Genomic DNA, 20,907 nt, shown 5'->3' on the forward strand with positions numbered 1-20,907 from the left:
CCTCCCCGACCGTGACGCTCACCACAGCGCTTTCCCCACGGGGTCCTTTATTTTCTGCACGTGTTGTGTTGAGCCCCGGGGGGGCTCCTTTGGGAGGAGGATGGGGCTGGGGGTGGTGAGCAGGGGGCACAGTGTGGCCAGGCTGGCCGTGGGGCGTATGGCTTCTCTCCTTCAGTGCTACTGCAGGCAGGGTCCTGTGACGGGGCAGAGGCTGGGGGCCCCTCCACTCCCGCCGTGGGCTGGGACCATGCGTGGTCTCCTAGCTCTCCTCCTCGGGCACAGCCGTGGGGCCTTTGATCTTGTCCTCGGCGTCACCAGCGGGCAGGAGCAGGGCCGGGCTGGGGCTGGAGTGCCGCTGCTTGCGCATGAAGGGGAACACCCTGGGGGCAGAGACAGGGTGAGCGCTACGGGGCCGCCCCCAGCGCCCTACAGAGCCTGGTCCCTGCCTCACCGCTTCTTGGTCTCCGGGGGGATGACGGCCTCGGCCAGGAGGTTCCTGTAGAGCTCCGACTTGAGGAAGCGCGGGTAGGAGTCCTGCAGGGAGCAGAGCCATCAGGCCCCGGCCCCCCAGCACCATCCCAGCCCTGCCCAGCCCTCGCCCACCTTCTTCATCAGCATGTAGATGTGCATCTGGGCGTCGTCCATCACGTAGCGGTGGGGCGTCTTGATGCCCTCCAGCGTCCGCTCCATGGTCTTGCTGTCGATGTTCACCCAGCGCGTGGCCCCGGGAGCCAGGAACTGCCTGGGGGTTGCACCCGGTGATGAACGCCCACCCCAGGGCCTGCCCCCACGCTCGGACGTGGCACTGTCATGGCCTGGTCCCCACAGCTGTCCCCTGCTGCCCCTCCAGTGCTCACTGGTAGATGGAGTCCACGATCTCGGCGATGCGGGACTGCTCCCCGTAGCGCAGCTCCTCGCACGCCTCCCAGAAGCTCAGGTTCTCAGCTGGGGAGGGGGACAGGGTGTTGGGGAGGGGGACATGGCACCGGACACCACCCTCCCCAGGCCATTCCAGCTGGTCCCACGGCAGGATTAAACCCCCCTGGGCGGGGAGCAGCTGGTGTGAGGTGGGCAGCAGGTCCTGAGGGGGGTCCGGATGGGCCCACTGACCACTGAACTCCTTCTTGAGGAACTCGAGGAGCTGTGCACGGCCCAGCGGGTCGGTGAGGAGCTCACTGAAGTCGAAGCCCCAGCGCTCCACCCGCAGCTTCGTGGGGGTCAGCACCCTGCCAGCGACACCGGGGCAGGGGGTGAGGGGTGGGGGGGCTGCACGCGCAGCCACGTCCCCTCCCTGCGCCCCGTCCCGGGGTCGGTGTCAGGGCGAGGAGGGTGGGGACGGGACCCATGGGTGCTTACGTGGGGGCGTTCATGGCCCAGTACGTGGTGTCGTCGGTGATCCAGGGGTTGCTGGGCAGGCAGCCGGACATGATGGGGTCGTGGGGCACGTACTGCTCGTTGAACTTGATGTACCTGCCGGGAGTGGGGGCTGGAGGTGGCCAGGGCTGCCGTGTCCCCAGCCCCGCTACCTGCCTGCCCTGCCCCCGGCCACCTCGGGGGATGCTGCAGGGCCGACTCGGGGCCAGGACACGTGCTCGGGCTCCGTGGTGTCCTCGGCTCTGCCACCACCACGGCCGCTGCCGCTCACCCCTCGAGGCAGATGGACGACTTCACCCGGGTCCTGGCCATGGCCTTCCTGCAGTACTCGATCTGGGGCCAGCCCACGGGGCACGTCAAGGCCCTGCGCCCCCTCTCCCACCCCCTCTCCCACCTCCTCGCCCCGCTCACCTCCCGCTTGTAGTAGTCCATGTTCTTGGCCTGCAAGAGATGCACGGAGCCGGGTGAGGGCCTGGGAGGGGGGCTAGGACCTCGTGCCCTCCAGCCCTGCCCGGCACCACCCAGGGGAAGCACCCCTATGTGCATCCCCAGCCCCACGCAGCCTCCAGCCCTCTCCCATTGATGTTCCCCCTCCCCAAATTGCCCAGCACAGCCCTGGAATGACCCAGGCATCCTGCCCCCCGCCCCGGTGCGACGCGTGGGTTAGTGACACTTACGTGGGCAGATGACACGGCACGTGGAGAAGAGAAGAGAAAACCTGGAGGTTAGTAAGGACCAGCTGGGCAGATGGGGGGTGCTGGGGCTGCGTTAGTGGGGCCACCACATGAGGGATGGGCCTGGCTGGCCCCAGACAGCTTGGGGTTGGGGCTGGGGGCTGCCAGGTGGGTGCTGGGGGCACAGGCAGCAAGGCAGCCCTTTGGGGGATTAGCAGAGGGCACAGATGGCAGAGGGTGCACGGGCAAACACAACCCCCCCACAGCTTAGCAAGGGCAGTGGGGACAGCTGGACACACAGATGTTAGCAGAGCTGGGGTTCACCCCCCAAAAAAAAGCAACGTGTGCACAGCCTGGGCTGGGACAGCCGCGACCCCCCAGGGCAGCTCCAGCCCGCACCTACCAGCTGCACGCGGCTGGTGTGGCAATTCCTGCGCTCAGGGCCCTGCTCCAGCACGCTGGGGGCTCCCGGCTGCAACGAGAGCAAAGTGCCAGGGTTGGAGGGACCCCCTCACTGTGAGGGACCCCCCCCAACACCACCACCCCCCAGCCCCTGCACCCAGGGCTGTGCTTGGTGCCAGTGCCCAGGGCCTCACCGGGGGCCGGTTGACGAGCCAGTACGCCTGCTCCTGGCAGTCGATGACGATGCGGTCGCCCTTCCGCCGCTGCTTGGCCGCCCTGTCCGTGGCAAAGGCAGTGCCTGTGCCCCGTCCCCACTGCTTCCCCTGGGCAGCAGCGGCACCAGCTTCTGCCCATCCCCATCCCTGTCCCCATCCCGGTGCTGTGAGCGCCCTGCACTCACCGGAGCTGCTCCCGCGCCTGCATGACCACAAAGTCCCACGTGTGGTTGATCCTCTTGTGCAGGAGGTTGTAGTTGTCCTGGGGAGCAGCGGCCAGGTGGCCACGGCATCACACCTGTGCCCTGCCCTCCCCTGGCCCTGGGGCCCACAGCATGGGGACCACTGCACCGGGTGCAGCAGCGAGCATCGGCCCCTCCTGGATGAGCTGAGCCCCCCCCAGCTCATCACACACGTGAGCCCTGCCGTGGGCCGGGCAGGAGGGCACCTCTCACCTTCTCGTGCTCGATCAGGTCACCCTGCTTGCGGATGTTCTTCTTCGCCAGGTAAATGGCTGCGAAGGGAGTGCAGCCACCTCAGCGGGGCCGGGAAGGGGCCGCAGCCCGTGGTGGCAGTGGCTGCAGCATGTCGGCACCTACCATAGTCCAGCTCGGTGGCCGGCCACTTGGTGCTGGTCCAGAAATACGGGGTCTGGGGCGGCAGAGAGGGGCCAGGCTGAGCTGCGGCACTGAGGCTGCTGCAGCACCCGCTCTGCCCGCAGAAGGGCACGTACCTGGAAGCGGTAGGGCGACTCGTCCGCCCGCAGCGTGAGGCTGCGGGGGTCTTTGAGGGGGTAGATGTAGCCGTGCTTCACGATGAGGTTGCCGAGGTGCAGCGACTCTGGGGGAGCGGGAGTGGGGGCTGCCGAGCGGCTCAGCAGCCCCGGCTGCCCTGCGGCACCGACACTCACCCTCCTCCGAGATGCCGTACTTCTGGATGAGCCACTCCACGATGTCGTTCCCTGGGGGCCGTTAGCAGGGTGTGACAGGGCCCCCCATGCAGCGGGTGCCAAAGGGGCGAGCGGGGTGACGGGTGCCCTGCCAAGGACGTGCCAAGCTGCCCGCCCCGGGCGAGCGCCCGCCCTGCTCTGCCAATGCATAATTGATCCCAGCTGCATTTCTGAGAGCACATGAACGTGGGGAGGCGAGTGGCTTGGGGCTGGGGTGCCAGAGGGCTGGGTGCTGGGCACAGCACACCGCAGAGCTGGGCACAGGCGGGCAGCATCGCTCGACTCCCTGCCATGCGCGGCCTCGCAAGGAGCCCCAGCTCAACCTCACCTGTCATGGCATGGGGGATGACGGTGATGAGCAAGCGCTGGTTCCTCATCTTGATGCCCATGTCCGGGTCCTGCATGCTGACGATCATCCGCTCCATCTGCCCAGCAAGCATCGGCCACGCTCAGCCCTGCGGCTGGTGGCAGAGGGTCCGGGGACAGCCCGACAGCCTGGTGCAGGGCAGGCAGCCGGGAGGCACCTTGGCACCCCTCCGCACGTGGGACACCCTGCAGCCGGCCGAGGCGCGGGGAGCGCTGCCGCCGGGTGTCACCAGGTCACCGGGGAGCCCCGTTTTTGGGGAGCGAGCCCTGCCGGGGCTGCGGCACTCCCGGGGCCGGGGGCCAGGCACGGAGCTCGGGTGCCCACCCGTGAAGTGTCCCCGCGTGGGGCGCTGCCCGGTGCCTCCGGCGCTGCCAGCAGCGCGGCCGGGGCAGCTCCCCGCTGTCCCGCGGGACCGGTGCCGGTGCCCGGTCCCCTCGGAGCCCCGACGGCCGTTCCCCGCGGTGCCGGTGCCGGGCGGTGCCGGCTCACCTTGCTGAGGCACGGCATCTGCAGGCGGGGATGCCCGCCGCGGGGACCACCGACGGTCATCGCGGGTGCGCTCCGCTCCGCTCGGGGCCGCGGCTTCCCCGCTCCCGGTCCCCGGCCCAGCCCCGGCACCGCCCCGGTCCCGGCCCCGGCACCGCCCCCGCCCGGCCCCCGCCCGCCCCCGCCGCGCTCCCCCTGGCGGCTGCCGCGGTCCGAGCCCGGTGCCCGGCCGGGGCATCCCGGGGCGCGGCGGCGACCCCGGCCCCGACCCCGACCCCGTTTCCCCGCCGCCCCCGGGGCGGTGCCGAGGGCGTTCGGGGGGCGCCCCCCGTGGCCGAGCGGGGCCGGGGGCGGCCGCCGGGGCCGGGAGCGTCCCGAGGAACCGGCCGCATCCCCGCGGCTGCCGGCGGGGCCGCACCGGCACCGGGCGGGGCGGCTGCGGGAGGGCTGGGGGGGGGGGAGGATGGGTAGCTGCAGGCAGCAGGCGCTCGGGGCTCGCTCCCGGGTGCGGGCAGGGGATGGAGCCGCGGGCAGGGTGCGGGCAGGCTGCGGGGGGATGCGGGCAGGGTGCGGGCAGGGCGCCCCGGGGGCGGGCAGGCGCGGTGCCGGCGCGCACGGCGGATGAGCTCACTGCAGTCTCGCCGCCCATGAGCGGCGGGGCTGGAGCCGCCCGGCGCCGAGGGGCGGGGGCGGGCGGGGGCGGGCAGCGGAGCCGCCGCGTCTGCGGGAGCCGCCGCCGCCGCCCCGCCGGGCCGCGCCGGGCACCGCCGAGCGCAGCGGGGGGAGCGCAGCGCCGGGCAGCGCCGGGAACGAGCGCGGCCCCGTCCCCGTCCCCGGGCCCCCGGGAGAGCAGCGGGAGGCGGCGGAGCCGCGCCCCGGGAGCAGAGCAGCGGGCATCACCCCCCCCCCCCCCATCGGGGCGCTCCCCCAGCCCCGGTCTTTCGCGACGCCCCCGGGAGCGCTGGGCCCGGCCCGGCCCCGGCCATGCTCGGCCTGGATGTGTGCGAGGCCGGCGGGCAGCTCCTGGAGCTGCTGTGGCTGGCGCTGTGCTACCGAGGTGAGCGGCGGCGGGGCCGGGGAGCGCGGCCCCTGCAGCGGGGGGCTCGGGGGTGGGCAGCGCCCGGGGGGCGCGGGGGTGGGCAGCGCCCCGGGGCCGGCCCGAGCATCGCCCCCGGCAGCCAACAGGTGAGCATCGCAACGGGACCGGGAGCGGGGGACGGCGCCGGGGGTCTCCTCGGGCCGCCCCCCCTCCCGCCCCGTTGCAGCCCGGCCTGCGGCACCCGGCGCTGGGCGAGCCCCCGGGGGGGTCCGTCTGTGCGCGGCCGGGCCTGGGGATGCGGCCGGGGCCCCCGCGCTGTGCCCGGCCCCGCTGCTGCCCCGGGGACCCGCTCGGCTCACCCCGGGGGCTGGGGGCTGAGCGCGGCGGCCCCTTCTCCCCCCAGGCTGGGGCTTCCAGGGAAGGGCAGGGGGGGGATGCGGGAGGCAGGGCAGGGCAGGGCAGGGGCCCCGAACCCCCTGGCTGCAGGAGCATCACCCGCCTTTGTGTGTGCGCCACCCCCTCAGCTGGCTGGCACCCACCAGAGCCGCTGCTTGACTCAGACCTGTGTTTTTTTTTTTTTTTTAAATTATTATTTTTAATTTTTTTCTTTGCACCCTGTACCTGCAGCTGCTGGTGGTTTGGGGCAGGAGACGGGGCTGGCGGCTGCCCAGCAGGGTTGGAGCAGGGGCTGCGGTGCGGTGCCGAGGACCTCCCTGGGTGCCCAGGCACGCGGGGTGCCTGCAGGCCACGGCGGGTTGCAAACGTGCCCCGAGCTGTGCACCACGTAGGCACGGGCTCGTCTCGCTTCATGACCGTGCGGAAACGCAGCTGGCGGCAACGCCTCTGGGCTCAGCTGTGCCACCGAGCCCCGGGGACACGCAGCCTGGCGGTGTCCCCACAGTCCTGAGGCAAGGGAGACAATGTGGCTGCAAAAGATGGGGAGATGATGGCCCACATTCATTTGGGGGGTACCTGAGCTAAGTCCCCCCCCACAGCCCAGCAACCCCTGTGTGTCCCCGGGGCTTGCGGGGGGTCCCCTGGGGTGTCCCCAGGGCGGGACTGCCACTGCCTGTCCCCCGCAGACATCATGGCTGACAAGGAGGGGGTGACGCTGTCGCTGGAGGAGGAGGACGATGCCGACGTGGCCCTGGCGTACAAGACGCCGGCGAAGAAGAGCCTGCAGGAGATCCAGCAGCTGGACCCGGGGGATGAGAGCCTGCGGAAGTACAAGCAGGCACTACTGGGCACCATCCCCGCGGCCGTGGGTAAGGCCGGGGGCCGCGGGCTGGGGCTGGGTGCCCCGAGCACCCCCGGCACCTTGTGCCAGGTGATGCAGCCTCGGCGGGTGCAGGGAGCTGGGGCATCCCTGTGGGTGCCGTCTGCCTGCGCCCACCCCGCTGCACGGAGACACCGGCATTCCCCTGCTGCAACGGGAACGGCTGCCCGGGGACCCCGGTTGCCTTGGTTACAGGATCACCGCCGCAGTTTCCATAGGAACGGGTACAAGGGACCGGGGAATTCATTGGGATGACAGAGATGGAGCGAGCGGCTGCGGGGGCTGACAGCTCGTGGCTGTCGGCGCTGGGCCCCCCAGCCAGGCGGTGACCCCAAACCCCACAGCACCCACCTGGCCTTGTGCTGCTCCCCATGTCTGCCTGGGGCGCAGCACCCGATGCCCCAGCCAAGGGGGTGCACGGGAGCTGGGGAGGTGCATGCAGACCAGTGGGGTGCACATGGGTGGGTTTGATGCCGAGGTTTGGGCTGGCCTGAGATGTCCCTGAGCCCTGCCTGCTGGTCACTGGCTCCGAACTGTGGGCACCGCAGCCCTTTGGGATGCTGCAGGGCTGTGTGGGCAGGGAAGGCCCTGGGGGCACACAGCACAGCTGCTCTGTACTGGACGTGCCAGCTCTGTGTGGGCTGGGTAAGGCCTGCACCTTGCCTTTTGTCCCTAGATGCCAGCGTGCCCAACGTGCAGGTGACGAAGCTCACCCTGATGTGCGAGCAGGCGCCGGGGCCCATCACCATGGACCTTACAGGTGAGCGCTGGTGGAGGGGCTCCCGTGGTGGGAGGGAGGAGGAGGAAGGGGTTCCGGGCTGATGGGGCTGCCTCCCACCGCAGGAGACCTGGAGGTGCTGCAGAGCCGTCCCTTTGTGCTGAAGGAGGGGGTGGACTACAGGGTGAAGGTGTCCTTCAAGGTAAGGTGGATGTGGGGTGCCCTGTGCCCACCGGCTGAGCTGGGCACGGCCCTACTGCTGCCCCACAGGGTGCATTCTGCCACCCACGGGTCCCTGCTGCCACGGAGTCTCTGCCCCTTGCCCGCCTCTGGCTCTTTGCCCCTCTGGGGGTCCCTGCCCACCCCGACAATCCTTCCTCCCCAGCACCACTGCCAGCCGGGGTCCCCGCCACCTTTTCTCCTGCTCAGTGCCCAGTCCTGACCGAGAGGCCAGATCCTGGTGTAGTGCCTTACAGGGCTGTGGGGGTGGGGGAGAGGGGGGCACCCCAAAGCCCAGGGGACCCCAGAATGAGGAGGGGGACACCACACCATGCCATGCCTCAGCATCCCTGCCCTCTGCCTTGCAGGTGAACAGGGAGATCGTCTGCGGGCTGAAGTGCCTGCACCTCACGTACCGCCGCGGCCGGCCGGGTGAGTGGGGGCCGGGGCCAGGGATGGGGGCTCTGCCGCCCCGGCCCCGCTCACTCGTCCCCCTCTTGCCTTCTCACCCAGTGGACCGCGATGTCTTCATGGTGGGCAGCTACGCGCCGCGGGCCGAGGAGTATGAGGTGGTGACGCCAGCTGAGGAGGTGCCCCGGGGCCGGCTGGTGCGCGGCTCCTACCGCGTCCGCTCCCTGGTCACCGATGATGACAAGACGGAGCACCTCTCCTGGGAGTGGGGCCTGTGCATAAAGAAGGCCTGGGAGGACTGACCCCCCCAGCCCCGCACCCCCGCCTTCTGCCAGCTCGGGGACGCGGCTCCCGCGGCCCCGGGGACCCCTTGCTGCCCGCCGGCGCTGCCGCGCTCGCCCCATTCATGTTAAGGTGTGGGGGGGTCCCTTAGCAAGCGGGCACCCACGGTCGTGGTCTTCGCAACCAAAGTTATTTTTAATTGCTGTTTTTTTTTAATACTGACGCCCGACTCGTCCTTGCGGCATCTCCATCGCTGGGTCTGTGGCTGTGAACCTGCTGTAGCGCTGAGCGGGGCCTGCCCGGCCGCGTGGGACGGGACCACCGCGCGGTGCCGAGCTGCCGGCCCTGTCCGACTGCCCGGTGGCAGGCTGTGCTCTTCCATCGCCATTAAACCGTACAGACTTGTCTCTTACTGCTGTGTCCACGCGCCCCTTGCCTTTGCCCGCCCATCCCGTGGCTGTTCCTTGTCCCTGGGCCAGGTCCCGCTGCGGAGACGGGGTGGCTGGAAAACAGCCACCTGGTCCCGCTGCCTTATCTGTGGTGCTGGGCAGCCAGTAGCGGAGGGCCACGAGCTCCTGGGGACCGGCACCACCCGCCCTGGGGCCCTTATCTGGCCCCTCTCCCCCGTGCGCCGGCTTTGGCAGTGGCGTCTGGCAGCGGTGGCACCATGCGAGGCTCCGGGGCCCGGCTGCTTTGGCTCTTGGTGCTCTCGCTGGCCTGGCTGGGCCCGGCCTGGGGGGACAGCGAGGGGCCTGAGGGCAAGGATGATGATGGGGAGGTGGTGGCAGAGGAGGAGGAGGATGAAGATGACGATGTGATCTCGGATGAGCTCGTGGAGGAGGACAGTGTCCTGGTGCTTCACGAGCACAACTTTGCCCGTGCCTTGAGCGAGTTCAGCCTGCTGCTGGTGGAGTTCTGTAAGTGTCCTGGGTGAGGGCAGGGGCTGGGGACAGGCAGGGGTACAGGGCAGAGCTGTGAGTGCAGGGCAGGGGGCAGAGGTGTGGGGCAGGGGCATGGGGACAACAGGGCTATGGGTATGGGTAAGAGGGGCAGGGGCACAGCGTGACAACATGGGGACATAGGGTTTGGTGCAAGAGCACACGGTGTGAGGCAGGGCCACAGGGCAGGGGCATGGGATATGGGGCAGGGACACAAGGGGTGTGGGACACAGAAGAGTGTGGGCGTGTGCTGGAGCATGCCAGGCTCAAGTGTGACATGTCCTTGGCCACCCACTGAGCCCCACCCTGGGGACCAGGGACACCCCCACACGTGCTGGGCTCTCTGTGGGTGACACTGGGCCTCCACGCAGATGCACCGTGGTGTGGGCACTGCCAGAGGCTGGCCCCCGAGTTTGCCCAGGCAGCCGCCAGGCTGAGGAACGGGTCGGAGGCAGTGCGGCTGGGCAAGGTGGACGCCACGGCGCAGACAGCCCTGAGCAATGAGTTTGGCATCCACGCCTACCCCACGCTCAAGCTCTTCCGTGATGGCAACCGCACTCATCCCCTCGCCTACAGCGGTAGGGCCACGGCACCGCATGAAGGCGGCAGTATCCACAGCGGGGGGGCAGCGGGAGGGACACGTGGTGGTGAAGGGGTGGCAGCGTGGTGACGGCGAGGGGGTGGCAGTGATGGTGAAGGAGGTGACAGCTGGCAGCCTCGTGGTGGTGGTGGTGGCCTGGGCTGGGGGGTTGGCAGCCTGGTGACGGTGGGTGGGTGCCTGTGGTGATGGTGGCAGCCCCGCTGCAGGCCGCATGGACGCCGAGGGCATCGTGCGCTGGATGCAGCGTCGGGCCGGCCCCAGCACCACGCTGCTGCAGGACACCGAAACCGCGGCCGCCTTCATCAACGCCCAGGACATCGTGGTCGTGGGCTTCTTCAAGGTGGGCCAGGGACCAGGCCGGGGCTGGGCCAGGGCCAGGGCAGGTCTCATGGTGGGGCCATGCAGGACCTGCAGGGCGAGGCGGCCCAGGCGTTCTACGAGGCGGCTGGTGAGGTGGTGGACGTGGCGTTCGGTGTGACCAAGGCGGACGAGCTCTTTGAGGCGTATGGGCTGTCAGTTGACACGGTCTGCCTCTTCAAGAAGGTGAGCAGGGCTGGGGAGGGTGGGGGGTCCATGCTGGGGACCCCTGGCGCTCACTGGCCCGCGTCCTGGCAGTTTGACGAGGAACGGACGGACTTCCCTGTGGACCCAGCACAGGGGCTGAACGCAGCCGAGCTCACCCGGCTGCTCCGTGTGCACAGCCTGGAGCTGGTGATGGAGTTCTCCAACGAGGTACGGCCCCCGTCCCACCCTGTCCCCAGCACCAGCCGCAGGGTATCCCAGCCCTCACCATCCTCCTGCTCCCCGCAGACCTCCAGCCGCATCTTTGGTGCCAATATCCCCCACCACATGCTGCTCTTTCTCAACAAGACCGTGGAGGAGCAGCTGGCGCTGCGGGATGACTTCCGCAAGGCTGCCAGCAATTTTCGGGGAAAGGTGAGGCAGCCTGGGGGTGGGCACGGCGAGGACCCCTGAGGCTCCCTGGCCTCAGTGCTGCCTGTCCCTCTGCCCAGGTGCTCTTTGTAGTGGTGGACGTGGATGGGTACGGTGCCACTGTCCTGTCCTTCTTCGGCATGACCCCTGCGGATGCCCCCACCTTGCGCTTCATCAAGATGGAGAACAACCGCAAGTACCAGATGGCTGAGGACGCCTTCTCGGCCACAGCCGTGCGGGACTTTGTGCAGGCGGTGCTGGACGGCAAGGTCAAGGTGAGAGAGCCGTGGCTGCTCACTGATACTTGTGCAGCCAGAGCTGAGGATCTGGGGCTTATATAGTCATAGAATGGTTTGGGTTGGAAGGGACCTTACAGACCTTCTAATTCCAACCCCTCTGCCCCTCCCACCAGACCAGGCTGCCCAAAGCCCCATCCAGCCTGGTTTCAAACACTTCCAGGGATGGGGCATCCACAGCTTCTCTGTGCAACCTGTGCCAGTGCCTCAGCACCCTCACAGTAAAGAATTCCTTCTGAATAGCTAACCCAAACCTCCCCTCTTTTAGTTTAAAGCCATCCCCCCTTGTCCTATCACTACACCCCCTGACACAGAGTCCCTCCCCACCTTTCCTGCAGCCCCCTTTAGGTACTGGAAAGCCACTGTAAGGTGTCCCTGCAGCCTTCTCGTCTCCAGGCTGAACAACCCCAGCTCCCTCAGCCTTTGTAGGAGATGTGGTCCAGCCACTTTGCAGTCTCCTCTGGACTCATTCTAATACATCATAGTCCTTCTTGTGCTGGGGGGCCCAGAGCTGAGTGCAGGGCTCTAGGTGGGGTCTCATGAAAGCGGAGCAGAGGGGGACAATCCCCTCCCTCGCCCTGCTGGCCATGCTGCTGTTGGTGCAGCCCAGGATACAGTTGGCTTTCCGGGCTGCCAATACGCATTGCGGGCTCATGTTGAGCTTCTCATTCAGCAACACCCCCAAGTCCTTCTCCTCAGGGCTGCTCTCAATCCATTCTCCACCCAGCCTGGATTATGCTTGGGATTGCCCCAGCCCAAATTTATGCTTGGGATTGCCCCAGCCCAGGTGCACTTGGCCTTGTTGAACTTCTGAAGGATTGCACAGGCCCACCTCTCAGGCTTGTCCAGGTCCCTCACCACACAGCTTGGTGTCTTTCATCATCAATCCCGCTGCCCATGTCACTAGTAGAGCTGTTAAACAGCGCTGGTCCCAGTACTAACCCCTGAGGAACACTGCTCGTTACTGATTTCCACCATGACACTGAGCTGTTGACTGCAACTCGTTGAGTGTGACCATCCAACTGATTCCTTACCTACCAAAAGGTCCATCCACCAAATTGTCTCTCCAGTTTAGAGACAAGGATATAATGGGGGACAGTGTCAAATGCTTTGCACGAGTCCAGCTTGTCCTGCAACTGACTGTGCAAGGAAAAAAAAAAAAACTTTATGGAAAATGAGGCAGGAGATCATCAACATTGAGCCACACATGATGGGATGAAAGTAGAGGGGGAGCAGGGAAGAGATGGTCCAGAAGTCAGCACAGGAATGCTGAACAGGGCTGGGTACCACACTGGGGTGGTGGGGATGGCGTTTGGCAACTGGTCCTGGCGTGCCTGGATCTGCTGGGTCTGCAGGTGGTGGTGGGGGGATGTTCCTGGCAAACCCTGGCCCCTGATGCCTGTGTCCTAGCACTGCTCACCATGGGCTGTGGCCATCCTGGTTGTCCCCACAGCCCCATCTGCTGAGCCAGACGCCCCCTGAGGACTGGGACACGCGGCCTGTTAAAGTCCTCGTGGGGAAGACCTTTGAGCAGGTGGCATTTGATGAGACCAAGAACGTCTTTGTGAAATTCTGTAAGTGCTGTGGCTCCCTGTGACCCTTCCTGAGCTCCATCAGGGGGCTGAGGGCTGAGCCCCCTTCCCACGCCAGGCCCTCACCTGAGGAACCCGGCAGCCCCAAATCCTGGCCCCCTCGCTCAGCCAGGGTGTCCTCCCAGCATTGTGCCTGTCGTGCAGATGCGCCGTGGTGCTCCCACTGCAAGGAGATGGCGGCTGCTTGGGAGGAGCTGGGTGAGCGCTACAAGGACCACGAGGACATTGTCATTGCTGAGATGGATGCCACGGCCAACGAGCTGGAGAACCTCACCATCAGGGGTTACCCCACACTGCACTATTTCCCTGCTGGGCCGGGCAGGAAGGTAGGGTACAAGGCATGAGTGGGGCACCTGGGAAGGGGGCTGGGCACGGGCATCATTCCTTATCCTCCTTCTGTTCCGTGACTCCAGATGATCGAGTATAGGAGCACCCGAGACGTGGAGACCTTCTCCAAATTCCTGGAAAATGGGGGGACGCTGCCTGAGGAGCCACCTGTGGTCAGTATGGTCCCCCTTTCCCTGGGGAGGGGTTTCCATCCACCCCAGGATGGCTCCAAGCCCCTGCTGGGCAGGGGATGGGCCCTGCTCTGCCCCACAGCAGGACGGGGACGGGGTGTGCGTGGCCATCCTTGTCTTACCACCACCTTCTGCAGGTGACCAAGACCCCTGAGAACAGCACAGTCACAGAGGAGCCGAGTCCGTCAGGCACGGCTGAGGCCCGGGATGAGCTGTGAGCCCTGTCCCACCTGCGCGGGTGCTATAAACGCCCTGGAAACAACGTGGGCTCTGGTCTTTGTCTGCAGCTCTGCAGCATGGGGGTGCAGCTGCCGGCAGCCCCCGCTCACCCCAGGGGTGCCACATTTGCTCTGGCCAGGGGCACGTGGTACTCGGTGGCATCTAAGGGGACAGGGTGAACACAGGGGGTTCACATCTGGGGGTCAGGGGACAGAGCCCCCTGCCTACAAGCTGAACCCAGGAAGTCTCCCCCATGGGACAGCTCAGCCACAGGCCCGGTTCCCACCCTCCAGCCACGTGGGACAGACCCTGGTTCACCAGAGATGGCTGGCACCAGCATCATCCCTGTACCCATGCTAAGGGCCTGGTGCAGGTCTCATACTGCTGCTCTCAGGACACCAGGCACCGTGCCCTCGCCCTTGGCCCTGGGCACACCCCATGGGGTGGGTGCTACAAGGGTCCTTTCACCTCCCCAGGGCCCTGGGCCCATCACGGGGCTCCAAACACTCTTTGAGCTTCTCCAGACCCTGGCTCACAGCCTCTGGGACCCCCTGGTGCTCCCACAACCCCCAGCACTGTCCCCTTTCCCTGTGCCTGCTGCTCTCAGGCCGTGGGCAATGGCTCTGGGGACAGGACCCTGAGGGGCTGTGGCCTCCACGTCCACCCTGTGGGTTCCCCGACCAGTCCCACCCACCAGACACCCCAAGGGGCTCCCCTGGGCCTGGATCTCTGCTCCGCAGGGAAGGAAGAAACCAGCAGGCGTTGGGCTGTGGGGTTTTATTTCATTTTATCCAAGTACCTTTGAAAAGATCATTGTACAAGTCAGCACATGAGGATGCACAGGAGACATCGCCAGGGCTGCACAGCCAGCGGAGGATGCTGCACTTAGCAAATGTACATATTTACAGGGAACCCCCTGAGAAAAAAAGGGGGAGACGGAAATCCCAGGCATGGTAACAACCTCACCAGACACAACATGATCAGACCTTAAAAAAAGAGGGAGGAAAAAAAACGCTCATAACACTGTTCCCTGGCTGAAAACGATGGCAGATTTTGCTGGACTTCACATAGTGATGGGCGAGTCCCAGGACCGTGTTTAAAAGGCACTCGGTGACATATACAATAGGCTGAGTCACATCCCCGTGTGGTGCCACGCACAAAGGGCCCCCAGCCCCACGGGCAGCTGCACCACGCTCCAAGGTGCTGCAGCAGCAGAGTGCAGAGCCAGGACATGCAGCTGGGCAGGGCCAGAGCTGATGTGGAAGCCCCCCACAAGCTGGTTTTGGGAGACACGAGGGGGCTGGTCTGGCTGAAGGAGCCAGCGCAGAGCTGCGGCTGCTTGGGCCTGGAGTACGGCCTGGGCTGGTGGGCAGGGGCAGGGGGAGCGGGCAGCCCAGGTGGGAGCAGGTAATCCCAGGAGGCTGCCTGGAGCCCCGTCTGCACCCTGGTGGTTAACCCTTAGAGTGAGTGCAGTGTTTGGGTGACCTGGCCCTAAAAGAGCCCCATAAAATGGCATCAACAACTCCCTTCGCTCCTAGCACTGGACTGCAGTGCTCTCACACGACCCCCTCAGAGACACAGAACCTAAAAAAAAAACCTCAAGACTCATAAAAAGATGGGTTTTGTCCTCATACTTAAAGTGTCTCACTGGTTACCTCCCCATACTACATCTCCTAAAAAGACTCCTTGACTGAAGCCTGACTTTGGCACTGGAGGCCTGAGCACGTCTGCATGGGGCACACGGGTGCCAGCCCTCCATGGAGCTGCTGCTCCCTCCTGGGAGGAAAGGTCTTCTCCGGGAACAGGGCACACGTGGAGGACAAGCACAGGATGTGGGATGCCAGCACCCAGCCTGCTGCCCCCAGCTCCACAGCATGGGGTGGGAGCTGCTCCTCGTGGATGTCCCACGGCCCTGCCAGCTCGCCCCGTCCCCTGCGGCTCTGGTACAAGGCACCACGGGAAGCCCCCAGCACTGAGACCTGCCACCGACCCCTCTTTCCATCGGGGAGTCACTCAATCTCAGAAAGCTCAGGAGAAAAACCACCCTACCAGGTCCTGTAGCTGCGACTGCCAGGGAGGCACGAGGCCAACTTGTTCAGAACGTCTCAGCAATCTTCGGAGGGGCGCAGGAACCACAGAGCAGGGCCCCTCTGGAGCACCGACGCCTTCCACACGAGCAGGGCACAGCAGCTCGCTGGGCCAGGCGCGCTCTGCCCGCTGCAGCAGCGTCGCTCAGGAGCCATCCACACGGAGGGGACAGGGCAGGGTGCTGTGAAAGCGAGGACCACACCGAGTCTGACGGATGGCTGTACACTTTGGGTGAATTCTGCAGTACCTGTACGTTTTACATTTACATAAGAGCACTGTGACATTGGAAATATTTTCCTTTTATTACAATATATCAAAAATATGCAGCTTTAGTAAACAAGGTCATATTACACTTTCTAATGCACTGTACAATGCTACATTACACTTATATTCGGTATGGAGAGGGAGCCCAGGCTCCCACTGGCAGGTTCGTGGGGTGAAACGACTTCCACTGGCAAAACAGCTTGCGCAGAGCAGGCTGCCGCCCTCCGCCCCGGGCTCGCCCAGCACCTGCTGGAGTAGCACCGCCAGCGTCAGCCCCAGACCTTCTCCTCCGGTCCCAGAGTCTTTCACAGTCCTTTCCTTAAAGCCTTCGCAGCCTCTCAGCCTAGTCGCCTAGTCGATCTTTTCCACCTTCCCGATGATCTTCTCTTCAAAGATGGGCAGGATGGTGTCATCTTCCCGCACCTCCTCGAAGACCACACCACAGTCGAACTCATCACTCACTTTCTTAAAGTAATACCTGGAAACCCAGAAACACGGCGACAGCGAGACGTGAGTGGCCACGTGGGACACCGGTCATACCCAGAGACAGGGTACAGCACTCCCTGAGCTCATGGGGAACGGGGAGCAGCTCCAGCAGATGTGGAGGCGCCTGAGGCCAGCATCCACCCGTCTTCACTCTGACAAGGAAGGGGTAACTGGCAGAGCTACACACCCCATGCCTGGCTGCCACGCAGAGGACAGGCACTCTGGGACTCCAGTAGGGCCCAACCTGTTTGTCCTCACTGGAGGCAACCCTGGGAGTTGAAATGGCTCTGGAAGCTGAAGGGTTCTCCAGAACATCATCAAGCATTAGTTGCTGCTGCTTCTTACCAGCCCAGGACACTGTGCAGCCCTGACATGTCTGTTCAAGGTACGAACTGTGATGCAGGACATTTCTGGTAGAGAACCCAATCTCCCATGTTCCTGTAACCTGCCTCTTCAACAACCAAACCTTTCCAGCTGAACACGAATACAACCCTGCTTCCACGAGGCAGGATTGCTGCTGCAAGTACTGGTTCTGGCCCTATTTAAAAAGTACATTCCTGGCTCACGTTGGGACTTATTTTTCTTAAGTACAGGAACCTCCAGTGGCAACCAGGCATCTTTTACTGTGCTGCTGGATTCCCACTGCAGCACAGCCTGAGAGCCCTCCTGGAAGGCTCTGGAGAACTCCAGGACCCTCCCGACCTACCTCCACCATGGCTCCTTCACCTTGGCAGGAGACAGCCCTTACCTGTAGTTCCCTTTCTTGGTCAGCAGCTCCTTGAACTGTCCCAGTGTCACCACGCGCCCTTTGACGAGGGTGCGGTAGGGGATCGGCTCTCCGCAGAAGTAGTAAGCAACCACGATGTTCTCACACGGCTGGGACGCGCCACTGCCCGGTCTCTTCTGGGGCTTCAACCTGTTGCACACAAATAGAAGCAACCTGCTGAGTATCAGCCTACGGTGCTCAGCACAGCTTCAGTGCCATCGCCACCGCTGGGTGCCGGTCTGGGCGTGGGGCTGCCCAGGCAAGGGGTTCAGGTCATGTTCCACCACAGGGTGGCAAGAGGTGGGCAGCAGGAGGTGTGATGTGGCCTCTGAGCGAGCCTGGGACTGGCAGGCAGCCTGCTGTGGTGGTCCTGCAGCTCCTCAGGCTCTGTGGGGAGAACAGAGGCTCTGATGTCAAAAACAGGAGCTGTCTCAGGGCCACCGGGCTAGTAGCCAACTTGTTGAGATTGCTGCACAGGGAGAACATCTCCAGCCAGCCCAAGAGGAGAGCCCATCCAAGCAATTACATGGCTTTTTAAAGAAGCCATGTGGCTTCCCGGCTCATCCTTTCCAGCAAGGGAACCTGTTGGTGAGAGGAGAACAGCTCAAGGACAGGCTTCGCTGCCCGTCCCGTCCACACAGGGTGGTCAGGCCCAGTTAGGCTGCTGGCTAACAACACATGTCCTGTCTGCACTGCACGATGGATTTTGGAAGGCTGACACTGCCCTCAGACCCCCGGTGAACTGACTTTAAATCTCCTGTTTTCCTGACTCTTGAGATGTCAGGCTGGTCTCTGCCTCCAGCCCACATCCTGGCGTTTGCTACGTGGTGCCACCACTACACTGAAAGTGTCAGCCCAGTCCTCGTCCTATTTTCAGAGGCAGACAAAAGTAGCAACAATTAAAATGATGGTACTTTGCATTCCTGTACAGCCTTCACCTGGGCACTGCAAATGCTGCACAAGCATTTGAGCAGCCTACACAAATCCGTAGCTTGGCATGTGTGGTCTCGGCAGAGGCAGCGTTCTCTTTCAGAATGACATAAAACAAATTTGGCAGCTTTAAAATGATTTTAAAAGCACACCGGGTAAAAAAAGATGATTTTGTATTTATACGACTGGAAAGTTGCAATGAAAACAGAATTTGCCAAGCACATGAGCTAATCACAGTTTTGGAAATGACTGTGACCCTAACCTTTAAACACTGGCTCGCAGGCACAGCACCTTTTTAATGGCATGCCCACATAAACATTGGCTTTGCAAACCAAGACCAGAGAATTTTTTTTCACCTCTTTCTAAAGCCATGAGAGGGCTAAAGTTCAACAGAACAACGTTTCTGGTGCTTGCTCTGCCTGGGAGACCTCTGGGGAAAATGCTGCATCCTGAGAGGTGTGGGTCTGCTCGCGGTGCCAGCAGAGCTCTTCGAACCCATCCTCATATCAAAGTACAGGATGCCCTTTAGCTAGAAAAACATTAAGAAACTGAATCATCCTTGGAAAAAAAAAATCTTGTATTTAAAGGAAAAATGGGTCATAAATTCAGGCAAATACTGTGCATCCTGTGAGCCAGAAGTTAATTGAAGGGGTTTGGAAAACCTCAAAGTCCCTAAGCTTCTCTTAATGCTGCTAGAAACAAGTCATGACTAAGAGACAGCTGCTCTGTGCCCAGGGGACCTGGCACGCAGGCTCCCGGGGACACAACGGCGTGCACAGCTCAGGCAGCACGGCGCTGGCGCCGCTGTCCCACAGGGCTGGGGGGTGAGCAAGCCTTCATCTGCTCAGCACCTGCTGGGCTTGCAAACGCCCATCCACTACGACAAACACCCTGAGCCCCCCGGGGTCTGCCCTGGTAGAAGTAGGAGGGGGACTGTGCCAACAGCCGGGAGCCTTCCTCCTGCTGCTGCGTAATTCACTCCTGAAAGGCCGTTTCTGAACGTGCTCAGGCTGGCTCCTCTATCTCCTCTTCCCCAGCCTCGGGAAGGGGCCATGGGGATCGTGTGGCTTGTGGAAAGCACGCAAGGAAGAAAGAGCATCCCAAGTTTCTCCTGCATCCGCTAGAGAGCGAATGCCTCTTGCACGTACACCGTTTCAAGGGCTTGTCAAAACAGACAGCCCTCCTGCTGCAGACTGCAGAGAGAAAAAAGGGGATGGTGGAAAACAGGCAGGGGTTAAAGCAGCAGCATCACAGCACGCACTCCTTCCCAGAGCACAGAGAGGCTGCCAGTGCCTGAAAACAGCAGCTCTGTACTGCTTCACAGCACTGGAGTTAAAACCAAACCCTGCAGCTTTGGATCTCCCTGTTTTTGACATAAATCAACATAGGGATGGCTTCTGGGCATCCGAGCAGAGGCTGAGGGCAGCTTCGGTTCCTCTGGAGCAGGAGGGGGAGGGAATCACAGCTGGACCTGCCCAGAGGGTTGCAGGGACCCTGTAAGAGCAGGAGGCCACAGGCAGCAACAGGGAGAGTGGCAGGACACAAAGACAGGGCTCCTCCCCACGGGACAGGACCTGCAGAGGCAGTAGGAGCAGCTCCTGAAGGACGCTGCCGGTGATGGGACAAGAGCTAGAGGGTTAATGCCTTCCTGCAGGAAGAAAAATCATCTCTGGGAGCATCTCACAGCCACAGAACACACACGCATCCCAAAACTGCAGCAACAGATCTCTAGCAGCCTGAAGCAGGGCTGATCACTGGAAACACAATTTTCTGAGCTTTCCTCTCAGGAGAACAAGGCAACACAACTGTCTCCACTTTCGTCATCGCCAAGGAATCTAGAAATCTCCTGAGACCACTTCTTACCCAGATGGGCCCCCACTGAGTGTGCTGCTCCACCAGGCCACGTCTAAGCCCTGCTGCAGTAAAGCCTCCACCTGCGCCCATCTCCTGGGCCCGCAGCGTGACCCTCCCCAGGAATACAGACAAGTAACGCTACCTCTCCTCTGGGACCAGCTCCCTTTGCAACATTTGTCATAAAATGAGATAAAATGTTATCCAACAAGGAAACAGCAGCGCTGATCCAACTTATTGCATCTACACTTCACCAACCTGTCAAGAATCTCTAGCCATGTAATCCAAATGGCTGATGTGAACGGGAACCTGAGTCTGTTGGAGCACATGGACAACCTAGAGATGATGCAGCTTTGCCCAGCACAGTGAGGAGGGGGCTTGCTCCTGCTCAGCCAGGGGCTGAAGAGCTTTGGAAAGCCTGAAATGCAACCGGGGGATGTTACCTTGGGACTGTCCAGCTCTGGTCCTCTTCCAGGCTATCTAAATTAATTCCAAACCGAGCTAACCCTAACATTTTTTTTGCTTGCGAGTTTCTAAAATTCTTTTGCTGCTTGCAAAACCCTTTTCTCTGCAGAGCTGCTACTAATTACTTCTTCCAGCTGTTAACATAACTGAACTGTGACACTGAGCTACAGAAAATGGCTCCAGACTGGCTGCACAGACAAGCAACCTGATGGTCACTGGGACAGGGCTCTCCCCAATGGGCACCCTGATCCGCAGGTCATTCAGTGCTGGACATTTAATCTTGAATTGCTTCCTAGCAGCTGTCCTGCTGGTATCTCAAAGATCAATGCTCCCTGCAGAACAGGGAGAGAAAGCCTGGTTCTGCAACAGCAGTGTGACTCCTTCCAGAGTATTTATGATGCCCAGTACAGCCTGTGCGGATGCCCGTGGGACAGGACTGGGGAGCAAGCAGGGAAAGGAGATGGCTACAGAGGGCTGTGCCAGCAGGGGAACAACTCGTGAGGCTGGGAAGCATGCCGCAGGGGCAGCTGAGCTGTGCAGAGCTGGCA

The 20,907-nt window shown here is 63.2% G+C and overlaps 4 protein-coding genes across 10 annotated transcripts in view; 2 read left to right on the forward strand and 2 right to left on the reverse strand.

Annotated features, from left to right (window-relative positions):
• Positions 1 to 42: 42 nt before the first annotated feature.
• On the reverse strand, positions 43 to 4,554 carry RGS11 (regulator of G protein signaling 11). 2 transcript variants are annotated; one of them, XM_082772544.1, is made up of 17 exons: positions 4,471 to 4,554; positions 3,943 to 4,039; positions 3,576 to 3,626; positions 3,399 to 3,505; positions 3,265 to 3,316; positions 3,121 to 3,179; positions 2,851 to 2,927; positions 2,645 to 2,726; positions 2,452 to 2,520; positions 1,786 to 1,809; positions 1,646 to 1,707; positions 1,357 to 1,470; positions 1,111 to 1,226; positions 858 to 945; positions 604 to 742; positions 452 to 534; positions 43 to 380 (listed from the first exon to the last, which is right to left on the reverse strand). In XM_082772544.1, the coding sequence occupies exons 1-17, from the start codon at positions 4,528 to 4,530 to the stop codon at positions 260 to 262; spliced, it is 1,401 nt and encodes a 466-aa protein (XP_082628670.1). In that variant the 5' UTR covers positions 4,531 to 4,554; the 3' UTR covers positions 43 to 259. The 2 variants fall into 2 exon arrangements, with proteins under 2 accessions (XP_082628670.1, XP_082628669.1); XM_082772543.1 differs by having other exon boundaries at positions 1,786 to 1,815.
• A 510-nt stretch (positions 4,555 to 5,064) lies between these two features.
• ARHGDIG (Rho GDP dissociation inhibitor gamma) lies at positions 5,065 to 8,967 on the forward strand. Its single transcript, XM_082772783.1, is given in 7 exon segments — positions 5,065 to 5,314; positions 5,316 to 5,524; positions 6,589 to 6,771; positions 7,459 to 7,542; positions 7,626 to 7,702; positions 8,088 to 8,151; positions 8,233 to 8,967. Coding segments are annotated over 7 exon segments (1,017 nt in total). The 5' UTR covers positions 5,065 to 5,114; the 3' UTR covers positions 8,433 to 8,967.
• Positions 8,968 to 9,041: 74 nt separating this feature from the next.
• Positions 9,042 to 13,552, forward strand: PDIA2 (protein disulfide isomerase family A member 2). Its single transcript, XM_082772780.1, has 11 exons — positions 9,042 to 9,329; positions 9,722 to 9,928; positions 10,158 to 10,291; positions 10,357 to 10,494; positions 10,567 to 10,683; positions 10,762 to 10,887; positions 10,965 to 11,159; positions 12,634 to 12,754; positions 12,917 to 13,098; positions 13,186 to 13,272; positions 13,428 to 13,552. Exons 1-11 carry the CDS (start codon positions 9,080 to 9,082, stop codon positions 13,506 to 13,508), a joined length of 1,638 nt encoding a protein of 545 aa, XP_082628906.1. The 5' UTR covers positions 9,042 to 9,079; the 3' UTR covers positions 13,509 to 13,552.
• Positions 13,553 to 14,277: 725 nt separating this feature from the next.
• The window catches only part of AXIN1 (axin 1), a 79,175-nt gene continuing 72,545 nt past the window's right edge, over positions 14,278 to 20,907 (reverse strand). For all 6 annotated transcript variants that reach the window (XM_082772237.1, XM_082772241.1, XM_082772236.1 and 3 more), the window contains 2 exons: positions 17,096 to 17,263; positions 14,278 to 16,339 (listed from right to left, as the gene is read on the reverse strand). In XM_082772237.1, coding sequence (XP_082628363.1) covers positions 16,213 to 16,339; positions 17,096 to 17,263 — 295 coding nt within the window. In that variant the 3' untranslated portion in view covers positions 14,278 to 16,212. The remainder of the gene's footprint in view (positions 16,340 to 17,095; positions 17,264 to 20,907) is intronic.

Source organism: Aythya marila, assembly GCF_965140915.1.
Source record: "Aythya marila genome assembly, chromosome: 15".
Classification (NCBI taxonomy): domain Eukaryota; kingdom Metazoa; phylum Chordata; class Aves; order Anseriformes; family Anatidae; genus Aythya; species Aythya marila.

Bases quoted from the DNA above. Each gene is read 5' to 3' on its own strand.
- RGS11 (XM_082772543.1), bottom strand. From the start codon at position 4,530: ATGACCGTCGGTGGTCCCCGCGGCGGGCATCCCCGCCTGCAGATGCCG. The intron at 3,627-3,942 runs GTGAGGTTGAGC...AACGGCCCCCAG, and splicing joins CATCCCCCATGCCATGACAG to GGAACGACATCGTGGAGTGG. The intron at 2,727-2,850 runs GTGAGTGCAGGG...TGCCACGGACAG, and splicing joins CAGGCGCGGGAGCAGCTCCG to GGCGGCCAAGCAGCGGCGGA.
- PDIA2 (XM_082772780.1), top strand. From the start codon at position 9,080: ATGCGAGGCTCCGGGGCCCGGCTGCTTTGGCTCTTGGTGCTCTCGCTG. The intron at 10,495-10,566 runs GTGAGCAGGGCT...GCGTCCTGGCAG, and splicing joins CGGTCTGCCTCTTCAAGAAG to TTTGACGAGGAACGGACGGA. The intron at 10,888-10,964 runs GTGAGGCAGCCT...CCCTCTGCCCAG, and splicing joins CCAGCAATTTTCGGGGAAAG to GTGCTCTTTGTAGTGGTGGA.